The following is a 23,854-nucleotide window of genomic DNA, read 5'->3' as shown; positions in this document are numbered from 1 at the left end:
CGTTGGCAACGGCGAATATCGCAGCCGATGGAACGATGACATATATGAGCTATATGATGACATTGACATAGTGGCGCAAATAAAGATCCAGCGGGTACATTAACTGGGTCATATTGTGCGAATGGATACAAACGCTCCGGCTCTGAAAATATTAGATGCGGTACCAGCTGGTGGTAGCAGAGGAAGAAAAAGGCCTGCTCTGCGTTGGAAATATCAATTGGATAAGTACTTGGCTTCACTTGGTGTGTCCAACTGATGCCGTTTAGCACGACTGGCGTGCCGGAGGCGATCCGCACTGCTTTTATTGTGTGCGAACTGTAGAAGACGCAGAACATGCTTTGTTTTAGCTGCTGTAAGTCAAGTGTGCACTAATGATGTAAAAAAAGCTGTCAATCAATTCTCGGAAAATTTCTGACAAAGAAATGGTTGTATACCACTCAGAATTGACTATTTTAAGTTTTTGATTACATTATAGTTGTACAGTTTCGACAGAATCAGATCACCTATACTTCGATTGCTGTTTCCGGCTCATATGCATAGATCTAAGATTCGTCTCCTGTTACGACGTCATAGACATTTTCTTACACCAATCAAGACGAGTCTTCTTGCCTCATCTCTAGATATGTCACATGACGAATTTGCTTTAATAATTAACAACATTGACAGCATCGATTATTTCTGATATAGCAACCATTTTTGGACGGTTTTCATGAAATTCATGTTGCAAGGATCGGATTCCACGTTAATCTCTCTGTACCAGCGTTTCCCAGTGACTAAGTATGAGGGTACAATGCCAAAAGTCAATGCACTCTTGTCTCCAGAATTCCTGTCGAAAATCGTAATAAATCATTGCTCGAAAATTTTCACGAGCTAGTTTTATCTTTTATGCTAAAAAACACCAAACTTTTAAATAAAAATATCAAATTACGGCTCATCACACGTAATGTTGCAAACACGATAAATATAAAAGCCTACCTTCGTAATGTCCTTAAGTATATAGGACGGCTTTCCCGGTAACTCCAAATTGTTCATCACCTTATTGCAAATTGGAGATAAGTTAGAAATCGGTCCCCGCCTCCACCCCGCAACACACTTGATGCATTGCCGCCTGTGGATGATCGGGAAATTGTGATTGTGCCAGAAAAACAACAAGGACCATCTGTATTTCAAAAGGTAAATAATACTCGGCAGAAAGATGAAGAAACGGAATCTGCGCTCATTGCTGTTGTGCAAGAACTAGCTGGGCTTAGAGCAGAGAATATTCGTGTGCTTTCTCTGCTCCAATCTCTACACGATGATAAGCAATTGCTTTTGGGAAAGGTTGATAACCTTCAATCAGAAATTCTCTCTATGAAGAGTTTACTGAATAACTGCTTTACTGCAGTAAATCCTGAGGCTGTTAATGCGCCCATTTGTGCTGATGATAAGACTAGCTGTATCTCGCGCACTGCTAACACAACGAATCCAATGTCAACAACTGTGCCAACTATTTCTGCTGCCAACAATTTTACTTCGAATGCTGCTGCTGACGCCTCCGCCTCTATCTCATACGCTGCTGCTGCCTCTGCCTCCGAGACTTTGTCGCCGTCTGTTGTGCCTTTCGTTCGCAATCGCTCTCAGCTGTTGCCTCGCCCAATTGTTGCTAGTGCAGTTGATGCTCCCTCCGGTAATGTTAAGAGCGTAAATAATAATTTACCTTCGCGGATAATTGCTTCTCAACTTCCAAACTCTTCGCGGGCTCCCACTGATTCTGCCTGGGTCTCTGTTGAGACTAAAAAGAGTAGACGTAAGAAAAATCAATTACGTGTTGTTGGTTCTGGTGTGAACAACGAACTTGAGGTGGCTGTACGCTATAAGTGGCTACATTTGTCATCTTTCTCACCTACGGTGTCAACTGATAACATCATTCAGTATGTTAATAAACATGCCGGCTTAGATACGAAGCATATCTTATGTTATAAGCTTATTAAAAAAGAGACAAATGCGGACTCTCTTAGGCATATAAACTTTAAGTTAGGTGTTAGTGAACATAACTATGATGAACTACTTAAGCCTGAGATTTGGCCTGCTAATGTATCCATTCGTCCTTTTAATTTTTTAAGCAAACAAATAAATCAACCGCCGCAGAATTAGTTGTCTGTGCTAGGCCTAATAATCGAAATAATAGTCGAATTAAGATTTATTATGAAAATGCGTCCGGCATGCGTACTAAGGCAGAGCATGTACACTCCCTTAGTTCGCAATTAGATTATGACATATTCGTTCTTGTTGAGACCTGGCTAAATGCAAGTTTTTATAACAATGAATTCTTTGACCCGAACCTATTTAACGTTTTTCGAAAAGACAGAGACGCTGCAAAAACAGGGTGCTTGCGCGGGGGTGGTATTCTTATTGCTATCAGGTGTCACTTAAACGCATTTTTGTGCCCCCTCATGAACGGTGACTCTCTACTGGATCAGATCTGCGTCTGCATAAGTAGTCGAAACTCACAAGGCTCTTTATATCTGATTGCCTCGTATTTGCCGCCTGAAAGTTCATACGAGCTGTACAAAGCGCATGTTGACAACATAGTATATCTTGTCCTAAATAATTTAAATGACAATAATTTTTGTGTGTTAGGTGATTTCAACTTGAGTAAAATAAATTGGTGTCCTAGTGCCTCTAACTCTATTCTCATACCAAACAATGTAACTGCAAACCATGAATTATATCTTATTGATAATATTCTTAGTCTTAATTTATTTCAAATTAATAATTTTGTTAATTCTCTGAATAGAATCTTAGACCTCATATTTGTAAGTGATAACATAAACTACGAGATCAATGAATGTTTGAATTCCATAACTCCAAAAGGTAAGCATCATTTACCCTTAGTGCTCAAAATCGACTTTTATACTTTTGCTACAACTGCATCTGATGTCAGGCAATCATTCAATTATTCTTTATGCGATTTTGTCAATTTCAATGACTTATTACTTGACATTAATTGGGATAATTTATTTGCTGAACTCGACACATCTAGTAGTTTTTCTGCGTTTAAGTCCATTTTGTCTAAACTCTGTTTAGATAACATTCCGCTCAGAAAGAAAAAGCCCTATAAATTGCCCTGGTATTCTAGGTCTCTGAAAAAGCTTAAAAATCTTAAAAATAATTACTTCAAGAAGTTTAAATCTACGAAGAATCATTTGTACTTCGTTAAATATAAGCAAGCGTTAAAAGATTTCAACGATTTAAATAAATCTCTCTATAACAGCTATATTACCAATATAGAGTTAAACATTAAAGCGAATCCCAAAATCTTCTGGAAATACATAAAATCTAGAAGGAGTAGTGCCAGTGTTCCCACTGGTATGTTTTTCGATAATAGCCAAGCGCGAACCCCAACTGAAACGGCAAACTTGTTTGCTGAATTTTTTAAATCTAATTTTGCTGACGACGAACTTGATTGCCCATCCGACTTTTCTTCTGACTTAGATTATGCCCTGAACTTTGGAGGTCTTTGCCTCTCTTCTGAGGATATTAGTAATGCTTTAACTAAATTGAAATCATCCTCTCAAACTGATGCTGATGGACTTTCAGCAGTTTTGATAAAAAACTGTCCGGCCTTCGTCTATCCCCTGAAAATTATTTTCAACAAATCTTTATCGTCGGGGTGTTTCATTGACGCATGGAAACTCTCTTTCATTACGCCCTTCTTTAAGAGTGGCAATAAAAATGACGTTAGAAATTATAGACCTATCTCTAAGCTGTCGACTATCTCCAAAATTTTTGAGCATGCGGTCTATGCAAAGCTGAGTTTTGCCGTTAAATCTTTAATTTGCCCTAATCAGCATGGGTTTATTGCTAACAGATCTACAGTATCTAATCTGGCCGTTTTTAGTGAATACTGCATTGATTCTTTCTCCGCTGGCTTCCAGGTCGACTGTATTTACACCGACTTTTCGAAAGCCTTCGACAAAGTTTCTCATAGAATCTTAGTTAAAAAATTAGCTAGTCTTGGCTTTCATTCTACATTTCTGCAATGGATAAACTCTTATTTGAGCAATAGACGCTGTGTTGTAACAATCGATGGTATTTCATCTACTTCCTTTGCTGCCATCTCAGGTGTTCCGCAAGGAAGTATCTTGGGACTGCTTTTATTTGTGTTATTTATTAATGACATCAAAAGTTGTTTCACATTTGCTAAATTTTTACTTTATGCTGATGACCTTAAGATCTTCTCAGCGATCAAGACGCAAGAGGATGCCATTAAACTTCAAGCCGATATGAATAGGCTTTATTTCTGGTGCCAGAACTCACGACTTTCGCTGAACTTATCTAAGTGCTTCCAAATATCTTACTCTAAAACATCTAATATTTTGTGCACTAAGTACAGGATCTCGGCATGTGTCCTGCAGTGTGTTAGTGAGTTTAAGGACCTTGGCGTCATCTTCGATAACAAATTCTCTTTTAATAACCATATAAATTATATTACTTCTAAATCTTTTTCGATGCTGGGCTTCGTCAGACGGAACGCCACTAAGTTCTCTGATCCCTATACCATTAAGTTACTGTATACATCTTTTGTTAGATCTCACTTAGAATATGCTGCTTTTATTTGGAGACCTTGTAGTCAGCAAGCTATTAATAGAATCGAACGTGTGCAAAAAATATTTCTCAAATATGCCCTTCGGTCCCTGAATTTTATTGATCCCATGCCATCATATTCTGCTCGTCTCATGCTTATAAGTCTCAAGTCCTTAGAGATTCGTAGGACTATACTGTGTCTGTCTTTTACTCATAATATTATTACTGGAGTAATTGATTGTCCCTACTTATTGGAAAGAATTCGATTTAATGTTCCCCAGCGATCTCTTAGGAACTTCTACCCTTATTATGGGGGTAACTGTAAAACTACGTATGCCAGCAATGCTCCCATTACTCGTGCTTTACGGGAATTAAATGCCGTTCATAATGATGTTCTTCTTGATTTCTCGCTTTCAAGAACAGCACTTTTAAATCTTTTGAATTCTATATTATAGTTAGTTAGTAGCTAGTATAGTTTTTAAATACATATAATATATTTGTAGCTTAATCTAAGCAACTTTTGTATCATAGTCTGTAAGGATTGTAATTCATAGACTTAAATAAATAAATAAAAAATAAATAAAAAAAAAAAAAAATAAATGAAAAATCATATCTATGTCAATTAAACTTAAAAATTAGGCTTTCTCAAATGGGTAATAACTATTATTGCAATAAAAAAATATTGGTATTTTTTGGGGAGATACCAATGAGAACCCCCGTTGGATATTTGAAAATCTTGATATTTCTGAACTAACCTCAACTAGAACTCAAACTTAAATGTTATTCGAATGTACATAGTTGTATAAGGAGAGAATAAGTTGTACCTACCAAATCAATACCATCTATTGTAGTTAATTTAAAGCTTTGGTTTTTAGCATCTAATATCACATTAACCATTGCGCACATCTCTGAAGGTATTATGTAATCGGTTGAAATGAAGGCCACATTTTTCTTTAGCCACGATTGAAAAGATGAATCTGTACGCTGTGTGCATTGTTCAATCATTTCGGCAGCCATCATTTTTAAGCGTTGCTCCAAATGCTGACGAAACTCTGCATCCGGCCAATGGAGATCACGAATGAATGACTGTAAGGCATCTAATTTCCAAAACAGATCTTCAGATGTGGCGCAACCATTTCTATAAGCAGTGTCCCGACGATAGGAATATATTATTGTTATTGGTGAATTGAAACGAAAGCAAAATTAAAAATGAGAATAGTACTAAGGAAGGTTTTAAATACAAAGTTATTTCTAACACTATGTATGAAAAAGGATCGCAAAACTCTTACGCAGTACAAACATATTTTAAATATGTATGCAATAGCATAGGAATGTACAAAAAACTAGGTAATGTAATTAAAGAATTCGTGAATTATACTTCTTTACAATATCGTTAAAACTAAATACGAGCTTATACTTATAAATAATTGTGGAAAGAAAAATTAACTAGATAGGTAGCTTCAATGATCGGGGTAAAGTACTAATTTTTAGAATAGTGACAGTTAAGTAATAAACCGTAGTGAATATATACTTTTCTATTATTTTGAGCCATATATTCGCAGATTTAAAAAGTCATTGTCAATCACTTAGTCTTGCTCAAAATTAAGCAAAGATTCAGTACAACCCAAGAATGATAGAATAAGAGATTTCGCCTTCCGAATTCGTAAGAGCTCATGAATAAATAAACAAAAGGAAGGAGAATTACTTGTTTGTGAAGAGAAAGAAGATGGTTCCATGTGTAGAAGTCCACGCAAGAGGGGAGAGTTACTGATCGCCATTCACTTGGGAGTGGCCAGGACAATTCTTCTGCATATGGTTCAAGCAGCTCACAACGTCCGGGATTAGCCCACGTATCGTTTGGGTAGCTTCCGAACACCCGTTCGGGAGTGAACAAACGTGAGAAGACGAAGCATTCCAGGATAGCTGGTTGCGCGCTGGGTTTGGGACCCGTCACTTAAAAAGCGTCTCGAGTGTAATCCGCATCAAAGCGCGATTTTTTAACATATCGCTAATTTGGGCCCACGCCCCACGGAAGAGAAGGACGATGCGACCAAAGATTCCTTGGAATGCTCCTATGAGCGCTGCCCCAGCCAGGACATAAAAATCTTGCTTGGCCACTTCAACGCCAGGGTGCGCGAGGACGGAATTTTTGGTCCCACAGTCGGAAAATTTAGCCTGCACAACGAAATATCCGGTAACGGACAGAGGTTTATCGACTTTGCGGGGGCCCGAAACATGGTAGTCTGCAGCACCAGATTCCAGCATAAAAAGATCCACCAAGCTACCTGGCTGTTCCCTGATCGAATATCGCGAAACAATATCGATCATGTTGTGATAGATGGAAGACACGCTTCTAGTGTATTAGTTGTTGCAGTCAAACTGCGCACACGCCAAAGAATGTTCGACAACGAAAAGCTGCAATCACAATAGACAGCCAGAAGATTCGCCATTAGACTCTTACTCCTGCTCTCAGAGAGCACTGCCCAACAAACCGGCATGCACGAGCAATGAAGCAACATTTCTCGTTCTCTACGTACCGCCGCCGAAGAAGAAATCGGATTCCGGCGAGCCCGAAAAAACAATTGGCACGACGAGGAATGTCATGCTGCCAGGGAAAAAAAGGATGATGCCACGCTGCGATCGGGCGTAACGCGAGCCATGTGGGATCGCTACAGAGAGCTAAAAAAGGAAGAGAGACGTATTATCCGAATGAGGAAACGAGAGGCCGAAATACGTGAGTGCGAGGAGCTTGAGATGCTAGCCAACAGGAAGAACGCCCGAAAATTCAACCAGAAAGTTCGGCCGCTTACAGAAGGTTATAAGACCGGGGCGTTTTCCTGTAAGAACAAAGACGGCGAACTGGTAACTGATTTCCATAGCAATCTTAAATTATGGAGGGAGCCGGTTAAACAGTGATAGCTGCGCATGTCATAGAGAATGTCAAGATCCGATACCCCAATCGTCGACGACGTAATTGATGTTCCACCACCCGATCATGACGAGGTGAGAATAGCGATAACGCGGCTAAAGAACAATAAAGCCGCGGGCGCCGACGGGCTGCCGGCTGAGCTATTCAAACATGGCGGCGAGGAGCTGGTAAGGTGCATGCATCAGCTCCTATGCAAAATATGGTCGGATGAAAGCATGCCTGCCGATTGGAATTTAAGTGTGATCTGCCAAATCCATAAGAAGGGCGATCCTGCAATTTGTGCCAATTACCGCGGGATTAGTCTTCTAAATATCGCCTATAAGGTTCTAGCGAGCGTATTGTGTGAAAGGCTGAAGCCCACCGTCAACCGACTGATTGGACCTTATCAGTGTGGCTTCAGACCGGGAAAGTCTACCATCGACCAAATATTCACAATACGCCAATATTGGAAAAGACCCATGAAAGGAGAATCGACACACCATATTTTCGTCGATTTCAAAGCTGCATTCGACAGTACGGAAAGGAGTTACTTGTACGCCGCGATGTCTGAATTTAGTATCCCCACAAAACTAATACGGGTATGCACGATGATGTTGCCCAACACCAGCAGCGCCGTCAGAATTGGGAATGACCTCTCCGAGCCATTTGATACCAAGCGAGGTTTCAGACAGGGTAACTCGCTGTCGTGTGACTTCTTTAACCTGATGTTGGAGAACATCGTATGAGCCACAGAACTTAATCGTTCAGGCCCCATATTTTATAAGAGCGTACAATTGCTGGCGTATGCCGATGATATTGACATCATCGGCCTTAACAACCGCGCTGTTAGTTCTGCCTTCTCCAAACTGGATAAAGAGGCAAAGCGAATGGGTGTGGTGGTGAACGAGGACAAAACGAAGTACCTCCTGTCATCAAACAACCAGTCGGCGCACTTGCGTATCGGCACCCACGTCACTGTTGACAATTATGATTTCGAGGTTGTAAAGGACTTCGAATACTTAGGAACCAGCATTAACACCGACAACAATGTCAGCCTTAAAATCCAACGTAGCATCTCTCTTGCCAACAAGTGCTACTTTGGACTAAGTAGGCAATTGAGTAGTAAAATCCTCTCTCGACGACAATATTACCAAGCCATTCACTTAATTTACACAAGCATGTATTTCTTGGAATGCATGCATTTGATAGGAACTGAGGTCAGACTTTTCGAAATCGTGAAAAATAAAGAAACTGTTTTGGGGGTGCGGCACCTATGGTACTCAATTCGCAAATATCAAATTTTGTCTTAAAATCGGTAAAACGTTTACCGAAACATATGAATTGCTGAAAAAAGTTCATGGCGATGATTGCCTATCCCGTGCCAGAGTTCATGGGCGGTTTACACGTTTCAGAGATGGTTGTGAGTACATAAATGACAATGAACACATGAGCCGCGCAAAATCAGCAATTACCGAAAACTTTATCGAAATTATTCACAAATTTATCAGGAAATCAGGACCAAGAATTGCTCAGAATTCAACGTTCGAAAGACCTCATTAAAGAGGCGAGAAAAGACGAGAATTTCCTTTACAACATTGTAACTGGTGATGAAACGTGGTGTGTCCAACATGAACTTGAAACTTGGCGTGAAAGTGCCGAATAGAAGGCCCCAGACGAGCCACCACCCAAAAAATCACGTTTGGAGAAGTCACAAATCCAATCGATGCTCATTTGTTTTTACGATTCCAAGGGAATTGTCCACAAGGAGTTCGTGCCAATGGGCAAAACCGTCCATGCAATTTTTCATCTTGCCGTTTGAAGCGTTTGCTATATCGCATTCGTCAAGTTCGCCCTGAATACCGCAAAGGAGGAAGCTGGCGCTTATTGCATGGTAATGAACCATCTCAACGATCCACTTTTGTGACTGAAAATACGATATCATTTGCCCTTGGCTAAGCAGTAAGCCTGATAGAAAATAACACCATTTACATACATGAGCAGTATGTTATTTTCTAACGACGTAGTTACATACATATCTACATACTGGTATTATGGAAGAATGAGAAATGATGAACACTTAAAGAAAGGTGTGCGAGTTTATTATCCATAAAGTCATCATATAAATTTTGTTTAAAATGAAGTATTGGGTTATTCATTAATAATTTCAACATTATTAATATTTAAATTATGAGGTGAAATTTTCAACTCACTATATATTTACTATATGTAGAGGAGCTAATAAACCATTTTCTTTCTTTTACGACGTTTTTGTATTATAATGATTAGTTATTTAATAAAATAATCTAAATTTATTCTAATTACAGTTGTCTGAAAGAAAAATATGAAACTCTTTTTTTGTTTTGGTTTTTCTATAATAAAAAATTGGTAGTTTATTTCAACAATTGTGTTTTTACAACCAAAAAGTTGAGGTGTAGGAAAAAGACAGTGCAAATTAAGTTAATAAGTTATGGCAAATTATCAATTGAAATGCGCATACAGGTTTTGGATTTTTTATCATTTTATTTAAGAAGTTTTTTTCTATTCTCTATTCAATACGGAAAAAATATACCATTCTGAGTGTTAATTGAAAAAGTCAACGCCTGTAGTAGTACAAAAAGGAAAGCTTTTGGCGAGGCCAAACCATTTCGAACAAAGAATTCTATAAAAAAATATTGAACTAAAATTCCATATGAGCAATCAAAGAAGCAGCTGATTGGCTACTCATATGCGTACTAGAAGTCGAGAAAGTAAATATTTACTCCGACAGCGGAGCAGCAATTAGGTACCTCGGGTCAATGATGGTGCATTCCAAACTCGTCAGGGAATACCTGGCTTCACTTTCGATTGTATCCAAATGCTTTGACATATGGCTCATCTGGGTTTCTGGTCACAGCGACATTTCGGGAAACTGTGGCTAGGCGGATGAGCTGGCTAGACAAGGGACATGTGAGGGGATTTCCCCGCGAAGGGAGATAATTGGTATGCCCTTGACCACCTGCGGTCTACTCCTGGAAGGATGGGTTTCGCGCCAACTTAGCGAGAGCTGGGCAAGTACACAAACTTGTAAGCTCGCGAAATCCTGCTGGCCACGTGGGGACTGTTAGCACTCGAGCGATCTTCATAGGTTGACATAATCTCAGCTCTCGAGCTTCGTGAAATTTTTACGTTGGATGTATGGAGGATGAGGTGGAATCATCTCAATATCTTTTCCTTAGCTGCCCTAGTCTCACAGGGCTAATATTAAGGCATCTTGGCTTTTACTTCTTTGCTACGCCTGCTGATATAGTAAGCCTTTGCATTAAACATCTGATGAATTTCATTAGCAGCATAAAGCAGTTGACACAACTAACCACCCCACCTCCACCTCTATCCGCTCTCTACTCTCGTTCCATCGGCCTTCCTCCACCTTACTTCCTTCATAATGGTATCACAAAGGAAGAACATTTTAACCTAACCTAACCTAACCTAACACACAATATATTGTAAAGCAAAACGCGATGGATTTTAATTTTTAATACATATTTTCAGGCGGGATACTTTCAAAATGAATGTATTATAATTAAATCACAGTTTGAGCGCAATTAAGAGAAGAGCTGGATGCTTTCTTTTACTTTTATCTTTTGTATATATGATTTCCGAGCTACTCTTTTTACTTGATCAACGAACGAAACTGCGTGAAGTAACAGAGGCCGTAGATGTGTCGACCGGAACGATAATTAATATTTTACATGATAAGTTGGCGATGGAAAAATTGTAGGCTCAATGGGTGCTGCGGCTGTTAACTTCGAAGCTGTGTTTGGAGCAATTTAAGCGAGATCCGAAGAAATTTTTGCGTCGAATTGCCACTGTTGATGAAACCTGGATTCATCATTACACACCAGAAACTCAGAAACAATCAAAACAATGCATTTCTCCCGATGAACCTACTCCAAAGAAGGCGAAGACAATCCCAAAGGCCGAAAAGGTCATGGCGACGATTTTTTGGGGTGACAACGGCGTCATCCTCATGGATTTTTTAGAAATAGAAAGAACGATCAGTGGACAATACTACAGTGAGTTATTGTTGTCGCCGCCAAACTGCATGAATTGCGTCATGAATTACTGCCGCACCCCCGTATTCACCCGATCTGGCTCCCCGCGTCTTTTTCTTCTTCCTAAACCTGCGTCTTTTTTTCTTCCCTAACATGAAGAAATGGCTCGCGGAAAAAACATTTAGTTGAAAGGATATGAAAATTCCTATTGTTTGGAGCGGTTAAAAAATGGCCGGAGCTTTTGGAGAAGTGTATCTTTCTAAAAGAGGGCAATGTTGGAAAATAAACAAATTAAAAAAAATGGTGTCCTCACTTCTAACACGGGTACTCATTGAAACCCCTTCGAATACAAGCAGAGGTGAATACGCATAGGGGATTCAGTCGTAAGTTAAACATGTAATGATTTCTGTTGTTTTTTTTACAATTTAATGACTCAGAGGAATTATTGTAAGAGAATTATTTGAATTTTGACATAAGAAAATTCGTAACCATGCAAATATATAGAGAAGAGGATTGCACCTTCCGAATTCGCCGTGTCGTAAGAGTCCATCAATAAACAAACAAACAAACAAAGGGCGTGAGTGGAGATACCATAGCAAAACTTGGTGAGACAATTCGGAAGTTTTATACGATCAACAACCAAATCATATAAATAGTTACTAACCTCCACATTCGCGCTCAGGAAGAGAGGAAGATAAGACCAAAGAAGTCAGGCACAACGTACTCGGAAGTGAAATTGCGGAAGGGACGCTGAAGAGATCACGTGATGCCAAGCAACCTAGTTGGAAGACGCTAACCAAAAATAATAAAATCGCCCATGAGGAAGACCATAAGTTAACGTCTAGCATGGATAAGAGAGACAAGGGAGGATGGTATTAAGAAGACAAAAGAGTCAGAGAAAGAAAACGACTGGACCCATATAAAGCTGGACCCAGTTGAGAAGAAAGCAATAACTAAGCCACCCCCGAGGACGGATGCGATCGTTATTGCACATGCTGAAACATATCGTACAGTGACATCCCTAGAACGGTAAAAAAAAGTATGCCCTGAAAGGCCTTGGCAAAAACGTTGCGCGGATCAGAATGACGGCTAAGGGCAAGATCCAGCTCGAGGGAAAAAAGAACAAATGGCAAACACAGGGATGTATTAGAAGGAGCAAGGTGATAGCTGACAAGGCGTAAATGAAACTTTTAACTCACGAGGCACTGGTGGAGATCTGCGACTAAGATGATGCCACTACTAAAGAAGATATAGACAAGGCTATACGATCACAAGTGAACGACCTAAACCTATTTAATAAAAGCGCAATGAAAAATGTTAGATCAGCGCATGCAGGCACACAAATAGGGGTGATAAGTCTATTGCCGCTGGATGCGATACGGCTGTTAGATACGACGAACCGAAAATTTAGGGTTTATGCCGAATAAGAGGAAAGCTGGACTTGAAAAGGTAGTAAAGATGTCTGGAGTATGGGCACCTGGCGAAAGCGCATAAGATCGCGGTCGACAGAAGCCAGAACTTCATTAAATGTGGCGCGAAGGGCCATCAAGCGAAAACGTGCGGGAAAGAGACTTTCAGTGGAGCGTGTAAAAGAAATGGAAGACGAAACACAAGCCACAAGATTAGAAGCAGAAAATATCCTATTTACCAAGCAGCGTTTGTAAAATCCCAGAAATGAAAGAGGAGCAGATCAATCTAAGACATTGCGAAGCTGCGCAAGATCTCTCAAACAGAGAATATACGAGGAAAAAGTTGATGTGGAATGTGTCCGGAGATATCGTTGCTGCAAAAATAAAGTACTTGAAAAGTGAGAACAGTGTCGAAGCTATCATAGTTTCGGCCTACCCTACTACTCTTTACAGCCACCTCCTTCGAGGGAGCTAAGAGAAGTGGTCAAGTATGCAGAATCCAATAATCTGGGGCTAATAGTGGGTTGTGATGCAAATTCACAGAACATTGTGTGGGGAAGCAGCAAATGCAACCCACTGGTAAGAAACCAACTTTTGCGACCAGAAGTAGACAAGAGGTGACTGACTTAACACTTACCAATAGGTCAGTTGGAAATCAGATCAACCGATAGCGAGTTTTGGAAGAGGACTCTCTTTCTGATCATCGTCTTATCGAATTCCGACTGGGAATCGACACAATATCAATACCTTCCGGTAGCAATCCTCGAAATGTGGACTGGGACAGGTATGGTGAGCTTGTAACAGAGCGATTACCAAACCTGAAAAAACTAACTCAAATCAGCGGAAATGATTGAAGATGCTACTAAGAAATTAGAAGGCACTTTAATCAATTGATTTCAGGAACTGTGCCCACTCAGGCAAAGCAGACAGTGGAAAGCGCTTCCTTGGTGGAACCCTAAACTGTCGAAGCTTCGTGTACGGTCCAGAAACTTAATAAGGCCTTGAAGACCAAAACAGAAGAGGACTGGGCTACTCATCGGCTTACACAGGGAGAATATAAGAAAAAAGCACGGAAAGCCAAACTTGAATCCTATAGAAATTTCTGCAGTAACGTCGAAGAAATGAGGGAAACAGCGATACTTTGTAAGGTCCTTCATTTAGACCGCTCAGTAAGGCTGGATTACATTCCAAAACCTGATGGTGCATACACCATTTCCGAATCGGAAACGTTTAATGCTCTAGTCGAAACCCATTTTCCAGGTAGTAGAACTCTCTCTGAAGTAGAGAGTGGCATGAACAATAACGGTAGCAATGGTAGAACCTCTAGGTACAGCTGGTATATTGCTAGTCGGATAGTGACAAGGGAATCGATAAGGTTTTCCTTGTCTTCCTTTGAGAACTTTAAGTCCTCTGGACCTGACGGAATATATCCAGCAATGCTTAAGAAAGGAGGAGACAGGCTGATTGAGGCCCTGAAAAGGATCTTCACAGCCTGTCTTGCATTTGGTTATATACCATCCCAACGGCAACGCGTAAGAGTAGTATTTACACCGAAACCAGAAAAAAGATGACTATTCCCCAGCACAAAGTTTTAGACCAATCAGTTTGACATCGTTAATGTTGAAAAGTCTGGAACGAGTGGTGGAGAAACATATTCGAGTGGGGGTTTTGCCGAGAAGTCCACTTAGTAGAAATGGGAGCAGTGACGAACAAATCACAGTCAGGGCCAAGCAAGGATGTCCCCAAGGGGGTGTTCTTTCTCCGCTGCTGTGGTGCTTCGTCGTAGACTCTCTATTAGTGGAGATGCAGGAACTCGGTTCTCACGTCCAAGCATATGCGGACGACGTCTGTGCGCTAACATCGGATAAATCCTTAAGGAGGCTTTGCACAAAAATGCAGAGGATTCTTGACAAAATCGATGGCTGGTGTATGAGACAAGGTCTTTACGTTAATCCGAACAAAACAACCATAGTCTTGTTTACGAGAAAACGGAAATTTGATGGACTCAGTCTTCCAACACTGAAAGGTGTGACACTTGGTCTTTCCAACGAAGTTAAATATCTAGGAGTTATCTTGGATAAGAAGCTGACTTGGGAGACACAAGTTTCACTGAAGGTGAATCGTGCATTGAAGATTTTTCAGCAATGCCGTAGAGCCTTTGGCGAAAGCTGGGGTCTGAAACCTGCTGTGGTCCTATGAATACACACAGCACTCATCAGACCAATCAGTCTAGTGGCGACGGAGCATGGTTAAGTCCACGATCCGGGAACTATACAGGCTGCAAAGAAGTGTATGTTCATGCATCACGGATGCCATGAGTACAACCTCTGGTGATGCCCTAAATGCTATGCTTGATTTGCTCCCCCTGGATCTTAAGATACAACCATAAATATGGTTTCTGGCACGAAGATGGAACTTCGGGACACAGAGAAATCTTTAAGTTGCGGTCGGAGCGGTATCCCCTGTTTTTGGCACCTAAAGATGACCTGATACCCACAGTTTCATTTGGAAGGAAATCTGATGTCAGATTTCCATTGCGTGAGCAATGGAGCCATCCAGAATGCATGCAGGGAGGTTTGACGGATATTTTCCTTACCGATGGGTCTAAGAATGAAATAGGGTCTGGAGCCGGATGGTACTTAAACGATAGTAATAAATGCAACTATGCTATGGGGGGAATGGCAACTGTTTTCCAAACAGAAGTTTTTGCCATCCTAAAACTAGCCGAATGGATAAACGAGAGGAGATGAAGCGGGAAACAGATTGGAGTCTTCAGTGACAGTCAGGCTGCATTAAAGGCCCTGAAGAACGCGAAGCAAATCTCAAAGATTTTTGAAGAATGTAAGAAGAAGCTTAATTCTGTCGCAAGACACCGACGCAAGACACCGGGACACTCCGGTGTTCAAGGAAACGAAATTGCCGACGAATTGGCCAACCGTGGATCAGCGGTGCCCCCACAGGGACCAGAGCCAATAATCGGAACCAGTTCCGCAGGAATCAAGAACTGGATCAGCGATTATGTAGGCAATCTATGTAGAACGCTGCAGAATTTGAAAGTGTTTTGTGACAAGTCCGAACAGAAAACTGTCAAACTTTCTACTAAAACTTAGAAGGAAAGACATTCGGTTGATGGTCGGCATCATTACAGGACACAACCCATGGTGTCAGCATATGACCACCATTGGAATCATCGAGGACCCGGTATGCCTGTCATGCTTAAAGGAGGCGAATAGCACTGAACACTTTCTCTGTGAGTGTCCTGCCATTGCTAGAGCACGGCTACGAGTATTGGGTTCCGATGTCATGAGAATGAGTAATATTCGTTCTCTAAAACTGGAGGATATTTACAGATTTGCCAAAGAATCTGGAAAATTCTCACAGGACTAACTATCTCTATCTCTGTCTCTATTCTTTCCTATCTCTTTCTCTGATACTTTTCTCCCTCCCTCTTTGACTATCTACCCCCTTTCCAGAGCTTTAAATACAATGGGCTTTTAGCCTGAGCGTTTTAGGAGCCACCAAATCTCCTGGTGATCCTTGGCTCGACCTTTTCAAATTTCAAAAAATTTCAAGGTTCTCATAAGGAGCCTTTGTCAACCCTCGCATGGCCTCCCTGCTTGCAAAGATAATCATGGAATTCTTAATAAGTGACTATGTATTGGGATATGGATAACGGCGTACAGTTGTGCTCAAATAACCATGATAATGAATGTCAACATCACAAAACAAAATACATTAGATGTAGCCATAACAACAGCAACTACTCTATCTTTGGCTCTATCAACAGAGACTGCAGACGATAGTAACAGCAGCAGAGAGGTATTAAAAACCCCCTTCAAAAGAGCTCCAGATTGGCTCATTCACCTTCTCTGATTGGAAGAACCAGATCTGCGTCAACATGTTTGCAGTACAGCAATGCCGCAAAGGAGGTCACAACGCAAGAGCTCAAGGGCAGCATCAGTGCTAAGATTAACCAGTTAACGGAGATGATGGAACTCCCAAAGTGGAACATTAACAATCCAATGCGGGATATGGCTGCGAGTATTTCTGAACTCCAGAAGAAGTAAGAAAGATCGATTCTGACGTCTAGGATAAGCATGCTAAAAGGAACAAAGAGGGTCACGGACAGCACACCAAAGAGGACTATTGACATCGTCGCTACACGGAAAAGCCCTGCGAAAAAGAGCAAAAACGACAGTGATGAAACCCTGAGGGCAACGATTGAGAAATTCAGTTCCGAAGAATGGAACAATATAACTGCTAAGAAAAACCGTAAATGAAACACAAATAAATCTCCATCACCTGACGGGAAACAAGCAGACGAAGCAAATATTGCCAAAAGCGTTGGCAATGTCTCATATGCAGATCTTGTGAAATGTGTGAAAACGGAGCCATGTTTACAGGAGCTTAATCAGAAAGTACATGCTGTTAAGAAAACTGCAAACGGAGACCTGCTACTGGTGCTCGAAAGATTATCTGATCAGAGCACCTTGAAGATCAACAAAGCAGTTAAAGTAAAAGTATTGTCGTTGAAGTAAGAACACTAACCGAACTACGGCAAATTGAAATTCGCGATCTCGATGAATCCACGAGGAGAGCGGAAGTACATGGAGCCATAGCCAATCAATTCAATTGCGGCAGTAAAGATCATTAGGCGAAGTGCAGTACCCAATCAGCAAAAAGAAAAAAAAAATATATATATAGGCGATACCACACACGCGATGACTAGCAGCAAGTGCCCTTTATAACATAACACAACTCGCGGCTTTGTACGAGCTCTTATGGGGAATCTGTTTGTATAAAGCTGATATCTTCCACCAAGCTTAGCCCTGGTTATCGTAGTTGGTGACCTTAACGCATGGGCAATAAATTGGGGATGCCTCGGAACCACCCCTAAAGGAAAATCCTTCTTGGAAGCGTTCGCTATGCTTGACATAGCGCTTATGAATTCAGGGAACTAGCAACCATTTCAAAGAGCAGGGAAAGGGTCAATAATTGACCCTATAATTGTTAGCTCTAGCCTCGTGAGTAGCACAAAATGGTCCCTTAGCCAGTATTACACTAGTAGTGATCATTTCGCAATAGATAAGCCAACATGATAGGTCTAAGTCATCTAACTTCTTCGATGTGAGATACCGAGTTGGAACTTTAGACCCTGAAGTGTCCGAGATAACGATGGAAAACTTTACGCCCACTGGAAATGCGGTTGAAAAGTTAAATCAAGTAGTGAAGCAACTCACTAAAGCATATGACGCAACTATGAGTAAAACAAGGCTTAATAAATACCACACAGAGCCCGTTTACTTCTGGACGGAAGAAATCCTCGCAGTACGCGAAGAATGCAATAGAGCAAGGCGAACGTACCAGCGGTCAAGAGGTGCGGCCAGTTTCGAAAGGAACATACTCCTTTACAAACAAAAAAGCAAAACGCTAAAAAATGGAATTAAGAGCAGGAAACGCCTGTGCTTTCAAAAACTATGCGATGATGCTGACAATAATCCCTGGGGAATTGCATATCACCTAGTGATGATAAAAACAAAAGCCCTCAAACCGCTGTCCACAACATGCCCGGTTATACTGCGCAACGTGGTGAAAACATTGTTCCCCCAACAGAAAGGCATCACAGCCAGCGTTGGACGTACAAAGTGCATTTAATACAACTAACTGAGGCAAAATCCTAAATACGCTGGATAATTTTCGAGTTCCAGTATACATTCGGAAAATTGGCGCAAGCTACTTCTCTAGCGGTTTGGTAGCGTCTATCTTTCTGTATAAAAAATTTCTAAATAAAAAAAACACCGGGGGATTCAGCACAGCTGGCTAACCGATGGACTGAACGGGAGCGAAGCATCCGTACTTGGCACGAGGAATGGAGGAACTCCATGAACGGACAATGGGCGTATCGATTGATTCCGTATATCATCAAATGGATAAATCGAAAGCATGGACAGATAGATTTCTGCCTGACCATAGTATGATAGTTAGTGGACATGGATGCTTTAAGTCTTATCTGCATAAATTTAAGCATGAAGACGACCCGTATTGAACCTAGTGGGTGAGTGGAAAGAAAAGCCTCACACTTTTGGGCTTTCAATGCTTTTTGCCACACTCATCAAAAAAATAAAAAATAGCCGCACACACAGAACACTGCATGCTTATCCATGTAATGTTTCCAAAGCTACAATTCTAAGTCTAACGAGCATGGTTCCGGCTCTGGGGTCTACGTGGAAGCCAGCGGGACAAAACTGCACTTTGCTCTTGCAATGCATGCATCTGTGTTTCAAGCGGAGGTGTATGCAGTTCAAGAAGCGATGAACTTTGTTGTGGAAAAGCGATGGAGAGGCAGATCTGTATGTGTCTGCAGCGACAGTCAAGCTGCGCTTATGGCCTTAGACAGCCCTCCAACCACATCAGGGGTAGTCAAGTCCTGTAAATCTAGGCTGAACTATGTCGGTAGACATAATAGCGTGATGCTAACATGGGTCCCGGGTCACGTGGGTATCGCGGGTAACGAGACCTCTGACTCCTTAGCTAAGATGGGCTCTGAGCCCAACTCCTTTGGCCCAGAGTCCGTTTTGCCACTACCTTCTGCAGCCATCACAGCCACGGTTAGCAAATGGGTAACTACCACCCACAAGCGAGCTTGGCAGGCTGAGGGAGACTGCAGATGGACTAAAGTGATGTTACCTGTTATGTCCGATCGACTGTCGCAAACTCTTCTGTCATTAAGCAGAGGGGAATGCAGATGGCTGGTTTGACTGATGAAGGGCCGCTTTCTGTGGGCGAAGCACATGGAAAGATTGGGCATCTCAGACAGTGTGCTCTGCCCAGCTTGTGAAGAGGAGGATGAGACGGCAGACCACTTCCTGTGTGTCTGCCCCTAATTCGCTCGAATCAGGTTTCAGGTCTTTGGTAGTGATGTGTTAAGAAGCGACCATCTTGGCTCCTTGGCACCACAAGATCTACTCAGATTTCTTCGGAGTTCGGGTAGATTTAAAGAAAATTAAAAGGGAATCCAAGTGTAGTACAATGGACTTAATTAATGTCTGAATGCTGCACTTGCTATAGTTGTCCCGACAAAAAAAAAAAAATACCAGTCTAACGGTTAGACGCGATAGAAGTGAAACCTTCCGTAAAACAAACTGAGAGAGAATAAGACGAAAGCAGCATTAGGAGCGGGATAATTATAGGTTCATTATAATATTGCTATAAAGTTCATATTTTATTTTCTTCATTTTATTATTATTCATCCCCAATGTTTTCAATTTCAACAAATGATACGAGTGGCTTATGATAGCTAAAGTATGATACAAATGCTTTGGTTTCGATGTTGTTAACATATCTTTCAAATACCGCGTCAATGGTTGTTTTTGATCGTGTTGTCGATTCAGTGCGATTGTTACACATTTTTAAATTGAATGTTGTATTGAGAACGGCAATTAAAGGAACCGCTGTGTCCAATGCAAAATTTACGTTAAAATCGCCACTTAAAATCATTGGAACTTTATTGTAATATTTTCCAAGTATCTGCGATACTTCTGGTGTATACTTTATTAAATTTTCGTGAATGAATTCCGTGATGCTATTTATTGATTTTTTTTCTGTCGATATTCACGACACTTTTCTGTATTATTTTTCGGCATAATTGCGGTAAATATTTAAAAATGAAAATATTTACGAATATAAAAATACACACGCGGTTGCTATTATGAGCGTCGCCAGCAAAACCTGCGTGACCGAAACTCTAACACAATTACATTTTTTTGAATGTTACAAACACATATGCACGCAGGTTTTGCTGGGGCGTGACCGAAACTCTAACACAATTACACATATGCACTCGTATTTGTTTGAAAATCGACTTTTTTTTGGTTCTCCGTCACCTTTGGAAAATGTGTAAACAGTAAGCAAACTTTATTCATATATTTTTCCTCATTTTTGCATCAGTAAAATTAAACAAACGCCGTAACCGAATGGGTTGGTGCGTGACTACTATTCAGAATTCACAGAGAGAACGTCAGTTCGAATCTCGGTCAAAACACCAAAATTAAGGAAAACTATTTTTCTAATAGCGCTCACCCCTCAGCAGGCAATGGCAAAACACCGAGTGTATTTCTGCCATGAAAAAAAGCTCCTCATAAACATATCATAAAATAAAATAAAATAACTGTATAAAAAAAATTTTTTTCTTGTGATTCGAACCAAGGATTTTGGATCGGAAGCTCACATTGCTAGCCGCTCGGCTATCGCGCCATGCTGTCGGCGCTGACCTAAAAGTTATTTAGTTCGTCGCTACGTTTATATGTAATATTCGTAGCCTAGAGTGTCGCTTTTTCGTTTCATCGAGTCTCAAATCACTCCCAACGATTCTAAAGAAGTTTTCACTTCTAAAAAAACGAAAGTCTAACGACTACAAGAACAAAATTCATTCATCGGAGCTCAAATTCTAAGTCTTACGTCTACAAACGCAAACTAAAGTACAAACATAGGCAAAGCCGTGGTGGCCATGATTATTTTAGTCGTGGCGGCGGCTGAACATTTTCAAATATTGTACAGCACAACAAAAAAACAAAACATCATTAATAATGTCAAGCACATATTTCTAAAAGCAAAGTACTTTCATTCATAGAACGAGCAGCCGCCCATAGGCCAATTTTTATCAACGATGACAAAATTCTATATATAAGATTGAAGAAATCACTGACGGCCGTTCAAAAGTAGTCAATACTGGAATATTTCTTATAAAAATATTTGCTAATATTTAGTAAAGCGTGAGTTTTTGTCATGTCGGTTGGCCGTGGCTCCGTATCTATACATGATTGCACCCACATACCCATATGTCTTCTAAATGCGCGGCAGCCGCAGCTGTAACAATAAGATGCACAAAACAGCAACAAATAGCTTAGAGAAAGGTTCTGTCCCGGACTATGCGATGCTAAGGAAAATTTCGAAGCCATTATTTTTTGTTCTCTGATAGTAGGTAAATATTAAATTAATATATTCATTTACATATGTGGCTCTCCAATTGATAAAAAGTGCACAAAAACATTCGCATATATCCCTAAAGTTAGAAACTATCTGCGGCTTTTATTGAAGGTTACTGTACATATATTCAGCCTTCGGATGAAGCCCAAAGTGCAAAATATTTAATATTCACCAAATTGTTATATAAAGGGTGGTTAAGTTTTAAGGGCCGGTGTTGATTTTGAATAAAATACAACTTTTAAAAAATTTTTGTCATTTCTCTTTACTATGATAATATTGGTATGGCTCAATTATGTATAGAGCAAAATATTGGCCAAATGGGCGCCGCGGTCTCGGCGACACACCTCCATCTGATGATCCAAATTTTCGATAACGCTGAGGCATAATTGAGGTTCTATGCCGTTGATGTGCCGAATTATCTTATCTTTTAGCTCTTGAATTGTTGCTGGCCTATCGACGTACATCTTTTCTTTCAAATAACCTCAAAGAAAGAAGTCCAACGGTATCAAATCACATGATCTTGGCGGCCAATTGACATCGCCGCGACGTGAAATTATTCGGCCATCAAATTTTTCGCGCAAAAGGCCCATTGTTTCGTTAGCTGTGTGACAAGTGGCACCGTCCTGTTGAAACCATATCTTCCAATTCGGGTCATAAAAAGTTCGTTATCATCTCACGCTAGCGAACACTATTCACAGTAACTGCCTGACCGGCCTCAGTTTGGAAAAAATACGGCCTAAAAATACGGTGGGTGTATTGGTTTTTCGGCAATCACTCTTGAATTATTATTCGCCCAAATGTGGAAATTCTGCTTATTGACGAATCCACTGAGGTGAAAATGTGCTTCATCACTGAAGATGATTTTCTTCACGAAGTGAGCGATATGCATTTTGATTTGAACGCCCGTTTTCATAATAAGCCTGAATAACTTTAATGCATTGCTCGATTATGTATATTTCCATAGTTCAAATTGATATAGTCTGAAATTGAAAACTGTCAAATAGAAAGCAGAAAAAATCTTGACGTTGAGCTGTGGTTCACATTCAACATCGGTCCTTGAACTTTAACCACCCTTTATATTGTAATATGTACCTAATTGTTAAACTAAAATTTCTCAGTCAATATGCACCTTTTATCTCTGAGTTTAATTACATACTTGTCCTCTTGAATATTAACATTCACATATCCAATAATTGAGGGTATTTTAGCGAATCGCAATATTTGGCAAGTGCACGTAACCGCACATGCATATGAATTCCCATATACATATGTATATAGTTATTTGCATATCCCATCTTCCTGTGTGCCTGGTAATGAAGCATTTCGACGTGAAGAAATTTGATAGGATGAAGAAATTCAACAAAGTTGGTATACATATATATACATATACATACGAGAATATTTTTTGATTATTGGCTCGTTCTAAGCCAGTATTGAATTTAGCTATTAAGTAAGTAATAAGATAGAGTCACAATCATTAAATTTTGGGCAAACGGGCATATTGATGCGGACAGTCGGGGGAAAGAAAGAGGAAGTGCGAACCATTGCAGCAAGTTGTAGAGACGAAGAACGATGTCTTTGCTTGTATACACAAAAAGAAATCGACATGAAGAACATGCAAATGCGTCGATTTATTTGTGCTCACTAATGTATCCCATTTGATACTATGGCAAAATTGTGATTTGTCTATTTTTGATTTTTATAGGATTTTTATATAAAATATGTTATATAATTTTTTTTGTCACATAAAGTTTATAAATTTATTCCCTTTATATATTATTTACTTAAAGAAATTTGCCGTCCCCCAGTCGATATTCCAAGTATTGTACTTACTCGTACCAAAACAAAATACCCTCATAGGCGCTAAAATGTTCTTTAATGCAACAAAAACTATTTCATTCATAAACGTCTTGATCACTTATGAGACGAGACCACCAGATCTTCCCTCACGCGCC

General features: G+C 40.3%; 1 protein-coding gene across 1 annotated transcript in view; it reads right to left on the bottom strand.

Annotated features, from left to right (window-relative positions):
• The window catches only part of LOC129250203 (calcium-dependent secretion activator-like), a 65,435-nt gene that overhangs the window by 3,847 nt on the left and 37,734 nt on the right, over positions 1-23,854 (bottom strand). Inside the window, exon 3 of the mRNA XM_054889839.1 lies at positions 5,395-5,704. Coding sequence (XP_054745814.1) covers positions 5,395-5,704 — 310 coding nt within the window. The remainder of the gene's footprint in view (positions 1-5,394; positions 5,705-23,854) is intronic.

Source organism: Anastrepha obliqua, chromosome 6 (genome assembly GCF_027943255.1).
Source record: "Anastrepha obliqua isolate idAnaObli1 chromosome 6, idAnaObli1_1.0, whole genome shotgun sequence".
In the NCBI taxonomy this organism is placed as follows: Eukaryota; Metazoa; Arthropoda; class Insecta; order Diptera; family Tephritidae; genus Anastrepha; species Anastrepha obliqua.
Note: the sequence above shows the minus strand (reverse complement) of the source record. Positions and strands in the feature narration are given on the sequence as shown.